Source organism: Cuculus canorus, chromosome 20 (genome assembly GCF_017976375.1).
Source record: "Cuculus canorus isolate bCucCan1 chromosome 20, bCucCan1.pri, whole genome shotgun sequence".
NCBI classification, from domain to species: domain Eukaryota; kingdom Metazoa; phylum Chordata; class Aves; order Cuculiformes; family Cuculidae; genus Cuculus; species Cuculus canorus.
The window spans coordinates 2366344-2381320 of NC_071420.1; the positions used below are offsets into that span (position 1 = coordinate 2366344).

At 41.8% G+C, this 14977-nt stretch overlaps 1 protein-coding gene across 10 annotated transcripts in view; it reads left to right on the forward strand.

The window, feature by feature from the left end:
• The window catches only part of BCAS3 (BCAS3 microtubule associated cell migration factor), a 349601-nt gene that overhangs the window by 155413 nt on the left and 179211 nt on the right, over positions 1-14977 (forward strand). For all 10 annotated transcript variants that reach the window (XR_008453135.1, XM_054085103.1, XM_054085105.1 and 7 more), the window contains 2 exons: positions 1958-2154; positions 3455-3552. Coding sequence is in view for 9 of the 10 variants with exons in the window: in XM_054085103.1 (XP_053941078.1) it covers positions 1958-2154; positions 3455-3552 (295 nt within the window). In the remaining variant the exon portion in view is untranslated. The remainder of the gene's footprint in view (positions 1-1957; positions 2155-3454; positions 3553-14977) is intronic.

The window sequence follows — 14977 nt, forward strand, 5'->3', positions numbered from 1 at the left end:
CCTAAAGTGCAAGTATGTTTTTCAAAATTAAAGTGTTGTTATCAACAGTAACAGCATGCAGTGAAAAAACCCTGCCCTTCACTTCAACTTTTCAATTAGAACAGTGGGTAATGTGTGCTGTCAGTGTGAAGTAGATACAATATGTTTGTCCTGCACACAACAGGAGAGTGAATAGGAACATCTGGCCGTAGCCTCAGTAAAATTGCAAAGGCATCTGTTTACCTCTCGGCTCTGTGACACTGATGGTTTCAAGCTTAAAATATACAGATTACTTTATCTGTGGCCTAATTTACACCGCTACATAAAAGCTCCTTGCCTCAGAAACGTCTACAGTCAGGTCGAGTTACGCTGAGATAAATGCAAGGATGGCAGTAGCGCGAGATAGGCTGTGCATTTGTCATCTTACGTTAGCAGAGAACTTAGACCAGCATTATCCAGTGTTTCAAATCACTTCTTAAAGAACTAAGACTTGCTACTCATACACATCTATGTCGTATATGTACAAAAATATATTTTCATTAATTTCCTCAATGATTTGCATTTTGGCTGAGAAGCTGATCATTGTTTTAGCAGAAGCCGGTAGGAATTTAATGGCCTATTTTTGTCATCTTAAATGTATGAGTTTAGCAGAGCTTAATATTTTCATTTGATATTTCTTTTTTCTAATCTTTGAAGGCTCTTTCTGATTTTTAAAATTCTATTGCTTACACTGTGTTTACCCTCTTATTTACAGGGCCCAATTTTCCTCGTCATATACATTTCCATTAATGTTACCATCTTAAATTTTCATGGTTCTTTGCACTCCTATAGTTAAGAGTTTGCCAGAATGGATATTTATCATGCTTATAGTTACCAGCATGGAAAGACATTTAAGAAATATTTTGTATGCTTCATTTACTGAAATAACTTATTGTTTGAAAGTTCATGTCTAGAAACTCAATACACAGAGAAAAATGTGAATTATTGAAGTCATTGTTTTTTAGACACACCTTTGGTGTTCTCTATGCCTTTTGCAAGTAGGCATGGAATTGGAAGTGTCCGTGTGTCCATCTACATGTAAACATACACACAGCAACGTATTTCATGTACATCGATTATATGTGTGTGGTTCATTGCAAGTAAACACCTTCACTTCTGTTAATTGTCAGAAGAACAGTTAAATGAATATGTAAGCGTGTGTCGCTGCTCTTCTGAACCCCGTGTGTTGAACATACATGTTTTATTCCGTCTGCCTAGCAATGAGTGTGACCTGGGCTGCTCGGTGTCTTGCAGCGCGCTTCACGTTGCTCTCCGTTACAAATCTTGCTGCTTTCCAGCAAGATGGTCTCTGCCAGCGGTGCCCTCGGATGTGCCAGCAGTAATTAGGAGCTTTGCTTTGAAATACAGGTCGCACTATATACATGTGAAACAGGGCTGTTTAATGTGTGAACTTCCAGAAAGCAGCCGTAACAAAGCTGGAACAGCTTGCTTTTAAAAAGTACATCCGCTGACCTGGTCAGGATTGAGGTTATCTGGGGGAGGTGAACTTCTTCAGTTCCACTGTCTGCTCCACATAGATGCAGATGGAATTGTGTTCCCCTGTTGCCACAATGAGAGTAGCTTTTTAGCATTCAAACTTGTATTTTGTAATGGCACAGGGAAGAGTGAATGGGGTCAGGTGAAGTGATAGGCAGGAGGGACTCTCACTCTACAGAACAATTTAAGAGCCAGGGTGCAGTGTCTTCAAGCTGACGGTTCAAGGGGTTTCGTGCTCTGCAAGAAGCTCTTAGCTTTGGATAGAGCATCGCTGTCTAGCAAAGCCATTCTGAATCTTTCCTTGCTCAGCATTCCTCTGAACTGATGGCGCAACACACTCTTTTTCCTTGGGAACGGCAGGATTCTGGGGGTTCGTTGTTTTGCAGGAACCCTTCCCTATATTGCAGGTTTTTTTGTTAAGCATTTCCCTATCTTGCCACAGGTTGAAATAGTGACTCACACTGGGCCTCATCGACGCCTGTGGATGGGCCCGCAGTTCCAGTTCAAAACAATCCATCCCTCAGGCCAAACTACTGTCATTTCATCCAGTTCTTCGGTGCTGCAGTCGCATGGTCCGAGCGATACCCCACAGCCTCTTCTGGACTTTGATACAGATGATCTTGATCTCAACAGTCTCAGGTAAAACCAAAATCAAATTCCAAGCTGTTTCACATTTGTTTTGTGAATAACTGTCCTAATGCTTCAATGAGGACACCCGGGTGGAACCTGTAATAGTTTTCATCAAGCTTATCCAGATGACAGTCAGAGCCTGTGACTCCACAACAGTAAGGATTCATCCAGGCCAAGCAGCTTAGACTCCTTTCTGCTGCCCCTTCTTACGTGAATGGCAGAGAAAGCACAGTCTGGTGGCCTTACTCAGTGTTGTCTTGGCTTTTGCAGTTTCTACATTGCTTAATAACTGCGTTTTCTGAGGCAGGAGTGGGAGCTTTATGCCATAGATTTAGATGCTGACTGTGAAGCAGTCAGTGATTGGAACACTAAGTGAACTTCTGGAATGTTTTTCCCTTCCCTGTTTTTCCCACCCTCCCTCCCGTTCCTTTGCTTTTTTCCTTGTAATTCTTTTTCATGTATTTATTTCATCTGGTTTTGGACATGGGCTGATTTGGAATTGGGGGTGTTGGCCTAGGGAAGGGAAGGAGAGCAAAGGTAAACACAGATTTATAAGCATTGATAGCTTGTGCTGCTGCTTTATGCACCGTGTGTTTGTGTCCTGGCTGGTAGCTCTCGAGATTTAATGAGTTTCTGTGCTTCTGACTCTGCGTGTGATGTAAAGTCTAAAGTTCTGTGGTGTGGACTTGGATTGTTTGGGACTCTGTCTGAAACTCTTATGAGTAAAATGAGAGACGGCTAATATGACTAATCCCATTAAAACTGGGCAGATTGTCCTTGGACTGAAAATACATGGTTTGAAATGTGGGATTTCTCCTTGCATGTAATTATTCCCACAAGTAAGGATACAGCAGTCAAATATATAATGTTTTTTTTTTTTATTGTATGTGTGTATACATATGCAGAAAGAAATAAATGTTTTTTAAAATTAATATAGATGTTTGTAACAAAAGGAATAGAGAATTACAAATGTATCTTTTTTTTCCTAAACTGGCTAATAAAATGCTGCTGTTCAGGAGGGTAGCAGAAGCATTTTAACCAGTTTGAGTAGAGTGATCATTAACGTTTGAGGCTTTCTGAGCCCTCGCCCCTGAGACTAGTTTGGGGATACTCTCTTTGGGTAGAACCTCAGTCTGTCTCTGGGTGCATTACCCACACCTTGGCTCCGCAAAACAGAAATTACCAACAGTTGGCAGGTTTCAAAGTAAATGCTTGCTTAATTGGTTCAGCTGATTCAGGTTTGCGAGTCAACTACAGCCCTCCTGAGCAAAGCTTTTGACACAGGTGGTAACTATAACTTATTATTTAGGATTCAGCCGGTGCGCTCAGAACCTGTTAGCATGCCGGGGTCGTCTCGTCCAGTTTCTGATCGCAGAGGAGTTTCAACAGTGATCGATGCTACCTCAGGTAGAAGCGTGTTGACTTTGTGTTTTCTTTGGTATTCGTGGTGTTCATCAGTCTTGTCTTTTTTTTTTTTCTGATAACATGTTCACTAACCATTGCCATATACTTAAAAGGATATCGTGATTTTCAGCTGCACACGAGGGTAAGTGCTGTCTTATACAAATACTTACTGAAAGGTACCATGGTGATGACTTTTTTTTTTTACCTCTTGCTTTCAAATCTGAAGTCACAGCATTGTGGTAAGATAAGAACACAGTATTTACAGTGAGTTTAACATGAGCTATAGAATACTAAAAACTGCCTAAACTAAAAAATCAGACTGTTTGCAAATGCTAACACTGAAATGCTTTTATTAATGAATGCCTAAAGCACAGAATATTACAGTTCCTTCCCATTTATAAAATAGCTTTCATTGAAATGTAATCATACGCGTAATTGATTTCTGTGACCAGTCAAGACAACAGGATAGTTTATCTAATGTTTGTGTAATAGGCGCATTTTCACTACTCTGCTCTAAGGGAGTGTGTAAATTTAATACTACAGTGGTTATGTTAATATCAACACAGTAATATATGTACTATAAAGTTTTCTTCTGTTTTTCTCACTGGTGGGGTATAGTCTGTGTAAAGAAACAAGGACAACAGAGATTTATATTCCAGTACAGCTGTATAGCGTCTGAAGGGTCCACACAGCAGGATTTTGTCAAATAAAATCTCTCACAAGTAGAATTATTAAACACACAGTATTAGTCAAACAGTCAAGTCAGAGAGGATTTTAATCTGTAGTGATTTGAAAATCCCTGGAGACTGCTGATTGGATTGAGGTTAAACTGTAAAAAGAGACTGTAACACATACAGAAACTGGTTTCTGAAGGTTGTTTTAAAGAGAGCTAAAATAAAAGCTCCTGTTCCGGACTCCGTTTGCAATTGATATAAACTCTGAGTCCAAGATATTGCGTTGTTTGCCAGATTAATTTATTTGGGTACTTCAGGATATTTCTTAGCTGTGTTTATAACTGAGTTCAATAATAACTACATTTTCTTTGGATGTTGAGGATTGTCATTATAAATTCCATTTTCAAATATTCAAAACTTGTTAAATTAATTCACTTTGAGCTTAGAGAAACATCTGATGCTGGTTATTTAAAGGGAGTTGTTTTAGTGCATGGCAAAGTAATTTTGAAAATAATTCTTTGGTGCAGCAGAAACCATAAATGTATCAGGTATGATTTTTTTGGACTAGTTCATCTATGCCTATTACCCCTAAAAGGTTACAGGCTTGAATCAGTGCTTCTGTCTATGTATCTGACACTTCAGATGGAGAGTGAGGAATGGCATAGCTGTTCTGCGCTATCAGCGCGACCGCGTGAGCTGATACAGATGGAGATAGCTGCGTTATCAAGGTTTGGGGCTTTTTTACCACTTGCCTATGAACGGAGCAGTGCCAATGACTATAGTAGGGGTGTGTATTAACGGGGAAATACAACCATTCTGTAACCATAACACATTCTAAAACTGTGTTATTCCATCTAGGATATAAACAATGGACTATGTAGGACTGTAGCTCCTCTGTGCTAAAGAACCTTTCCTGTAGTGTGGATGGGGCCTTAATATGAAATTGCTCATGTGAATGTGATGAAGCTCTATAGGTAATGCTTTTAACATGTGTGTCTGTATTAAAATTGCCAATGTCAACTGTATACATTGTTATGACACTGAAAATATATTTACTGTACAGCAGTGACTCGGTTTTGTTGTAACACCTCATAAGTTTCTTATAAACCATACATGGATTTTGTTAGGGGCTTGCTGACAGCAGTATTTTATTTAACTTCACTGCCAGTCAGTTTGGATTTGAAAGGATTTTTGAATCAGGGACTTTGCCATCTGTTGGCAGTTTTCATATTGCCCGGCCCCGGTCCTTTCCCATGCAGAAGTTATTGCTCTGAATTTAGGATAGATAGGCCAGATTCTGTGTGATGGTACAGGAGTGTGAATTCTGCTACAGAGTAAAGGAGACACCAAGAAAAAACGTGCACTGTTTTTTGAGGTCTTGTGCTATTGTTGTAACAGAGCCCAGCAAAAGGGAGAAGAGTGCTTAATGCTTACCTTCTTTTCTTCCCGGCACTGAGATGTGCAGAAAATTGCATTAAGCTCAGCTCTGAATCTAAAGGTTTTATTTGAAATGCTGTTCGTGTACGACACTACACATTTCGTGTTGTAGGCCACTACTGTAAGTATTCTCATTTCCTGCTATTACCAAGGCATGCCCTAAATGGCTTACATTCTTTATGGAAAACAAATTCATTGGAAAATACTTTTCTAGGTTTGAAGGATTTTTTTTAAGTAGGTCATAAATTTTTACTACCTAAGCTGAACCAGGAAGTGATTCTTCAGCTACGACCCATGCATTCGAGTCTGTTGCACTTTATGAAGATGCTTATCTGGCTGTTTGATTGCCTGTTGCTTAGAGATACAACCAGCGTGGCGCCTCGTCTTATCGAGCTCCATCACTCGTTCTTCCTATCAAAAGATTTCAAGTACGTGTTTATCATTTTCCAATGTTCTTCTGCTGTTCTTGACAGCTTCCTTCCTTCTTCCCCGTCGGCGACAACTGTGTCGTTGTGTTTAATATGAAATTTGTGTAGTTTTTTTAACCTTTATTTTCACACATTTGTAAAGCTGTGGTGTTCTAATGACAGGATTCTATCACAAGATAATTTGCAGAAATCTTTGTTTAAAAAGTACAAAACTAATACAGGAAAATCAATTGTGAAAATTCGCAATGGAATTTTTGAGGTGGGTGGCAGTATCTGTAAAAGTCACTTGAATGAATTTAAAAAAAATGCCTATTTCAGTATGGTTATGTGGACTTAAGATTCTGCCAACATCTTTTTTTATCAAATCTTTAAGAATAAGTTTGCAAAAATGTAGTCACTACAGCTACTGGACATTTGTCCCTCGATGCATGCGTTTTTAGTCATATGCATCATAGAGAGAATATACCCTCAAGGATTAAACGCATTTTAATTCCAGATGCTATTCCAGATTGGCAGTGAGAAATGTTAAAGGGGCAGCACTGCGTGTAAAGCTTTCTAAAGCAGGAAGCCTTTAGCGATAATGCAGTGGAAGAACCACTACTGCAAACGTTGTAAGTGCACACAGTGTGTAGCGAGCGAGTGTGCGTGGTGTCTGCGTGTCCGTCCTTTCTGCAGAAGTGCTAAAGCTGTTGGCTGGTTGCCTTGTGTTTAACAAAGGTACGGTGCTGTCTCAGTAAGTCAGGTTACATTTAAGACTTTATTAGACACCAGAGATGGGAAAAAAAAAAGCCTTACAAGTGCCCTGTCTGCAGGAGATGCCACAGCTGAAGGTCACACTCTTTGCACGACCAAACCAACCAACCCCGAGATAGAAATCTGTAGTGTGATAGAAATATTTATTGCTGAATGACCTGGCTCTATTTCAGAAGAGCACTCTACAGGCACGACTTGGGAACTTTACATTACCTGTAGGCATTGGATGCTGTTCCTTTCTTTGATCTGACTGGCTTTAGATATTTTCAGCTATCTGAGGATGGCTGCAGAATGATCGAGGCTAATCAAGACAAGCATAGGCTAGACGTGGAATCGAATATTTCCAGGCACCTTTCAGAGTTTTCATACTATAACCCATGGGCGAATGACACATGTCACGTTACATACCTGGAAAATCAAATCTGATAGAGTTCTACTAATAATAAATAGATGCAGAAATTAAACGGGTGTAGGAAGGTTAGGAACAACGATTCTGAGCTTTCAGAAAGAGAAAACCTCTTGAGAATGGATTTTGCAGCAGTTCCTGATGACAGTCAATTTGATCGCACAGCTGCATTGAGTCTGTGAGGGTGAGTGTTTCCCTTAAACTGTAACAAATGTGTTGAAGGGCTCAGGTACTCGGGTATGCTCTGCCGTAGCTGTTAATTCAGTCCTGCGTGGTTTAAAAAAAGGTGTGGCCATCTGCATTTCCCTCATACAAAGAGATTTTTGACACCCATCAGTCACGTGATGGTTTTGTTGCACTGTCAGCAGAGCAGGAGAATGTTGACAAGTTGTCTGATCTCTGTTTTGCATCAACCTTCTCCCTGCCTACTTGGAGGAGATCTGTGCCTTTCTTGCTGAGGGCAAATACAGAAGTTGGAGAAGAAAGGATTTTAATGAGTAAAATTAAATTGTAGAAGAAAAAGATCCTGAGCATTGGGGTTTTTTTTCTTTTCTTGTGTGTGGGGCGTGGGAACCTTTGTGTTATTTTCTGAAACCTGGTGTGTGCTGTGCTGCTTTGGGATGCACGCATCATTTTTTAATGAAGATTGTTTATTACTGTTGTATGAAACTCTGACAATACTAAGCTCTCTTCTGGTTACTTCAATCAATGCCCATTTAAAATTGGCTCGTAATTTAGTACTTCCCTTTCTTTTGTGTGCGACTGGCGGGTCATGGACAGATAGCTTGTTGCCTGCAGAGGGTTTAATGAACAGAAGGATTGACTTGGGTCTTGGGGGGGAGGGCGGTTGCCTCCCCTCCCTCCCCTCTGCCTGTGAAGGTTCTTTTATTGTTCATCACCACACCTGTGAGATGGGACCCTGGGACAAATTTTCACTGTCCGGCAATGCTCTCGCTTGGAGTTTAATAAACACTTCTGCTGTCACACCTTAAACCATCTGAGCTCTTTTTCTGTTGTATGTGCAATCAAATATTTATTCCCGAATGCTGTACACCAGAAAGTGCTGCCTTGGAGGAGCGGAGATCAGTTATTCAGGTAGTAAAGATGTGTGAATGCAGCTGGCAGATGAAGTCACCGACATTATGAATTCCCAGGCTGTCCTTATTGCCACAGGCAATAACTGACAGGCCTGAGCGGTTGCTGGTTTCCCATTACGGGTGGTGGTAGGGCCCGGGGAGTCCTGGCGTCACAGATACTTGAGCTGCCCTGCTCGAGTGGAGCCGGCCAGTGCTGGAGGGTCCTTGTTGCAGAGAGATGTAATCAATATGGTCTGGAGTCCTTGACCCGAACCTGTAATTACCTGGATGGCATAAAGGTAGTTTGTTGTTGCAGATAGAGATTGCACTCAGATCCTCCGAGTACAATGCTGAGCTTTGAAGCCAAGGAAGAGATTTGGCCCTGGGTCTATTCTTCACAGCAACTGAGAGGTTTTAATAATGGTCATGTAACAAGGGGCTCTCAGAGGGCATCACCTGTTTAGTGACAGCAAAACCAATACCCAGCGCTGCTTGGGTTGTGCTCCTCCATTCAGTCAGCTTAACTTAAAAGGAGTTTAAGTTATGGTTCTTTCCTGAAATAACTTCTGAGCCAATTCTGTTAATATATTTATTTAACATATTTATTACATTACTTATTTGAAAAGCGTTTTATGTATTATTCCTAGAACAGTGATATCGTGTGGGTATACTTGGAGGGGGGGGTGTTTTCTTGGAGCAGTAGCACACACTTGCATGTGCTCATGCTCTCTCCGTCCTATCCATCGGTCTTACTAAATGTGTGTGTGTGTGCACATGAGCTGCATAATACAAAGTTCCCATACTTTGAATTTTTTCAACTTGATTTATTCCATCTAATTTGAGAAAATGTTATCTGATGGTTTTTGAAGAGAGCGCCTTAAGACAGAACTGACTTCAACAGGCTCTAAGATGCCAATGCAGTATACTTGATTACATCCAGAAACAGCAATGCCCTATAGACTATGCAGATGTGAAGAGAAATTAAAATGACCTGACACTACTGACTGGGCACTTGCTGCTGGATCGTTGCCTGGCTTGGGAAAAGACTCAGCTGCAGGGATACATGGAGTAGCATTAATGTCTTGAAACACTGGTGGGTATTTTCTGGAGGCAGAAGTATACTGGAGAGGACAGGCATGGCAACAGTGACTGAGTGGCAGCAGAATCATTATATACTGATTTATTTTTGCCTCCCTGTGATGGTTGTGCGTGATTTAGTCTGTCAGTTCTGGAGATGAGAACTTGCTCTGTGCAGTGTAACATAGTGATGTGGGGTTGCTGTTACCCTGCTAGCGACAGAGGAGAATTGTTAGTCCTCATTCCTGTTTGGTTTTGGTTTAGCCGAGGAGGTTTGTAGTGATCAATGCAATTAATCTCATCTATGAGGGTCGTGCTTTGACACGTAAGTATCCATCGGCTAAAACAAATGGTTAAAAGTGCAAGTTAGTTTGACAGATGCAAGCGAAAATAAAAAATCAACAATTCCTGGACACTGTTGTGTTAGGTTGAATTTCTTTTTATGCAATTTAAGTTACTCAAGGTGCTTAATCCCCCAAAGGCTGCTCACCTGATCAAAAACCACTAATGTGGTTTTTGATAGTTCACAGGATACTTTGACAAACAAGAAACTCGGTGATTTCCATGTTGATGTCATAGCTAGATGACACCACAACTGTGAGCTAAGCAACAGAATAATCAAATACAATGAAATGGGGTTTTTCCTTCTTATATGAAGATAAGTTGCAGTGGGGCCTCCAGGGGCCATGATAATGGTCATTTGCACAGCCCTCTGCTGCTCAAAGACAGTTGTTCTCATGTCACACAACCCGCTTGACGCGTGTTCCAGTGGTCCATTAATGCAGACAGTGGAGTGTCGAATTGCTTTAGTGTTACCTCCTGACTTTCAGTCAGGGGAAGCCACCTTCAGTTCATATAATGGTTTGTCAGCTGAAAAATAGCAGCGTGCTAGAGCACGGTCTGGTCTAAGCAGCAAAGCCTTCTGTTTATTTATGGGGAAGGAGAACAAAAGTGCACAATAGATATTTCATAAATCAGTGGCTGATGCAAACTCATTCTGTGTGTGAGACTGTCGTATGTACCCCTTAATAGTCTTTCATTAAAAGTTGTTTTTAATGTTCTGTGTAGGTAGCTTTAAAGCTCTGGATAAGTGGAAAGTGTTGATTCTAATCATATCTGACACCACAATCTTCTATGGAACAACACATGAGCTGAGATTCCCGATGGGCTCCTGTAGGATACAATATTTATTATAGCTTGAGCTCCAAGAGCTCCTAGCTACTGTTAAACTTACAAGAGATCCAGAAACCTCAGTGTCTGTACTTGTGTTTTTACAGATTGCACAGAAATAACACCCCGTACAGTATTTGCAAAGAAGCGCATTCGTTGACATTTCTGCTCTTTTTATACAGTGCTTAAAGGAATCATTTTACAAATCTTGATATTTTTATAAGTTTGCAACATACTCTAAGCTAATCTATTATTCTAGACTGCTTGAAATGTTCTTAAAATGGCATTAGATGCTCAAGAGTATTTAAACATCCATCTGCAAATGAATTTCAGAGTCAGAATTGTTTCAGGGGAAGCTTTCCTTTAGAAACAGTTTTCCAGTTTATAATAAAGAGACATTCTAATTTAATGATTTGACTAGATTAGGCTCTGCTTCAAAGCATTTGCTCATTGTTTTCCGGTATTGCTTTGAAAAAGCTGTAAGTGTGCCTCATTATTTCTTGTTCCAAGTGTATCTCCTCCACTTTGGACTGCGGTCTCTGTCAGATGCTACCTTTTTAAGCATCGGGGTTGTTTGTTGGTTCTGGTCCTCTTGAGATCCTCCAGCTTCTTCTCCCCTGCTTTCAGGAACTATTCCAGAACATCAGCCCTTGTTCTCAAGGCTCCATGGACTCTTCCTCTTGTCTTTCCTTCTGCCTGTAAGAGGTAATGAAACCATTGACACCTTTTAGAGCCACAAAAACTCATTCTTTTATAAGTCAGCACAGGTTGGATGCCTGTTTCCAGAGCTTGTCTGGTCCAACCCACTGCTCATGGTGGAAAGACACAAACTACCAAACTCTCTGCACAGATTATATCTGGATCTATATTGAAAGGGCTTTAAACAATCCTCACGTGTGATGCTTTTTGAATGCGCCTAGCGGATGCACCTATTTTCACCTTTGTTAATCCCAAATAGGCAGGATTTAATCATTGTTCGTTAGAGTGGAATATGAATAAGTGAGCAGAAGTGTGGTTGAACACCATATAAAACTGAGCTATTTGGCATGATGAATCAGCCTGGCATTTGATGTATTTTAAGGTGAAGTTCAGAACTTTGAGGGTGTTATAATTACAGCCTCCTCATTCTGTCTTAGGGATGTTCCCTGCTGGAAATGAATATTTATATCTAAGTTGAAATGCAGTCTGTTGGTACTTGCTTGTATTGCCTCAGTGACGTACGGGGTAAAAAAATCCAGATGGAAAATATTTTAGTTTTCTTAATTATCCAATACTGTGAAATACCCATCGCCTTGCAGTTGTCTTGGCTCCCTCCTTAGCCTCGGCCTCCATCTCTGCCGTGATCCCAGCCAGTTTGTAATAGTGCTTTATCTGCTGCTTGCATTGTTTTTAACTTTCGCTTTTTATTAGAACCAAAGCTAAATTGGGTGCTGGTTAGTACGTGAGCTGGGTGGAGTGCTACAAAAAGCCAAAGCCAGTGCCAGCAAGCGGTTGGTGCAGAGAGCAGCGGGGAAGGGATCGTGAGTTGAAAGGAGCCTCTGTTGTCACCATCCTCCTCCTTGACCGGTTCTTGTGTGCAAGTACAGGGTCCTGGCAGCGCCTCCAGCTCTGGGGGCTCTGCTGTGAGGAGATCTCGCAGCCCAGAGCGCTGCTGGGGACAGCCCGCCTGGGGCTCGCCTCCTTCCAAGAGCAACGCCGAGCCTTAGAGGGATCCCGCAAAGCCAATCCCTTCGCGTACATAAACCTGCTGGTGCTGTTCCCCTCGTAAAGGTGAAAACAAGCAGGTCACAGTCAGTAAATGACAGAAAGCAGACTTAGGATTATTCACATCATTAGCACGGGATTTCTCCCGATAAGAGAAGTGGTGTATGAGCCTCTGTTGCCCCCAGGCCACGTTTGGTTTACTGCGCAGGGTGTGGTCCTTTAAAATGGAGCAAGAACAGGGAAAAGAAAAAGGTGGTAATATGACTAACATATGGTTTTTGCTGGAGTTTGGCCACAGATTTAAGGCCTCAGAGTGGATTCCTGGGGCCTTCGTATGCTATCCCAAAACCAACACGAAAGCCTTTCCAAATATATTTTATAAGCTCTGTGATTGTAATAGTCCTATCAAAAATCCCCTGTCCCCAGGTCAAGTGGGGTGCAGGCCCTCCTCTTCTGAAATCCCAGGCTTGCCAAGTTTCTCCTGCCTGATATTTCCCTCCAGCAACAGCGGGCAACCATTGTGCCGCACGCGCGATGTCGAATACCTATCGGGGCGTCCAGCACAGCTGCTTCCCCTTGAGCACACATCTGCTCCGAGAGAGTGGGACCTACGCATGCTTGCTCGCCTGGGCTTTTGTCCCAGATGCAGCTGGCCCTGGCCGTGTACAGCCCACCTGTATTTCTGGATAATTCATAGAAATTGCTAGGCCTTGGCACGGAGACCAAATGCTTGCTCGCGAGTTTGAGCAGTAGGTTTGCTAACTGGCTCTGTCGTTCTTTTGCATTACTTTTCCTTTGCTCCAAGTTACGGTGTTGCTGATGTGGGAAGTGCAATACAGAACTGGAAACTCTGTAGTTTGTAGCTTCTTCTGATGTTAGGATGCTGTACCAGTCCAGGAAAGGAGGCCATTAGGTAAATAACATGTATTGCAGTCAGATATGGAGCTCTAGCACACTGGTATTTACCGATTCTGCAGACTCCCAGCCCCGTCACACACGGCCGCTCTCCCAGAACGTGTTTGACCTCCCTGGTTCTGGAGATCTTGCAGGCCTTCTGCAGTAGAGACATGATGTAGGAAAGCAAAGCACAGCGAGATCGGGGAGCGGCCAAAGCTGGATCTCTTTGTTAGCTCACAGCCAGTGAACTGTGCCGCCTGCTCCCTAGCAGGGTGCCGCGCTCCTGAGCGCTGCCTGGGCCCGTGCTGGGGGCTTCGGCGAGCCCAGGGACCATAGCTCTGCCTGTGCACGGGGTCTCGCTGCCCTCTGGGCTGAGCCCTGAGGTCTGTAGGTGATAGCTTGTGTTCCGAGTGCTGTCAGGAGCTTCATGGGGAGCTTGACTTGCAGCTTGGTGCAATGTCTGGGTATTTTGCATAGTGCTTTCTATTTTGTGATATGTTTTATACAAAAAAGCAGTAGAAGTCACTGGTGCGGTAAGGATCCTGCTCTTTGCTACCAGGACAATTTCCATTAACTGAATTCGCATTCATTGAAAAAGTACCTCTTTGGACATTCGCCTGTGTTGTTTACAGCAGGAAGGCTGAGCAAATCCCCGTGTGCTCTACTGTTTGAGTATCACTTAAACCATATTTTAGAAGTAAGCATAACATTCGCTAAACTTATTTGTGATTGAATGTTAACTTTAGTAATTGACCATAGACCATCTACAAGGTTGCTTGTGTTGCCAGTAGATATTTGACAAACAGAAATTTACCATGAAAGAATTTGGAGAAGAAAAGAGATACTCTTATGTTTTTCTTTTGGTTTTGGTATTCCTATTTAAGCTTTAAAACAACCCGAACCAGCAGCAATAAACAGTATACAGTGAAATGCGTAGATGGAAGTACATTTTACCACTGAAGTTAGATTAAAAATTCACTATATCATAAGCGAACCATTTCCCCCTTGATTTGTGTCCAAAATATGAGGAAAAACCTTGCAGATGCATTATACATTTTACAAAAGAACATATGCATGCATTTAAATCATTTACGTTTCATCTTTGCTTTCCCTTATTTTTAACCCATATTATAGTGAATGACAGCATGTTTGGAAAACTGAGGTTGAAAGCAAAGTTTAAACTTTCATGCACAGTAAGCTAAACTGCAAGCAGTGCTTCACTATTTCATGATTTTATTTCAAAGTTTTGCTGATGCTTTTTCCTTCTTCTCCAAAGAAACACGTGACTGAAACTTTGGGAATCTGGCTTGCAGTGCCTGTGAAGAAAGAGAATCTGTCCTCACTGAAACGGTTTCTCGGGAGAGTGTGCAACCGTGTGCTTAAAGATACTCTCCATCAGGGCCCAGGGAGACTGTTAATTGTTGGTTCTTGGGCAGTATCAAATATTCCTCATGCTATAAACCCCTTTTTGGTGGGAAATGAGGAGGGGAGGATGGAGGGACACCAGCTCTATCTGATCTAATACCCTGACATGGCTCTTTTCAGTGCTATGCGGCTATTTGTTAAATCGGCAACTCTGAACTGATCCTCTTACAGAGCAGGGAGCTGAAAAAAAGGGTGTGAGTTATAGGTATGATGTTTTGCTTAATGTCATCAGCAGCCACCACTGCCCCATTGCTGTGAGTGGACAAATGAAGTTCAGCTTTACTGGCCTAGTTATAGCCTTTTAATAACACTTCAGTGAAAGATTGTGCATGCCACGAAGTGCTGAACGCGTGCTCAAAAGTGATGTAATGTGACTAACAT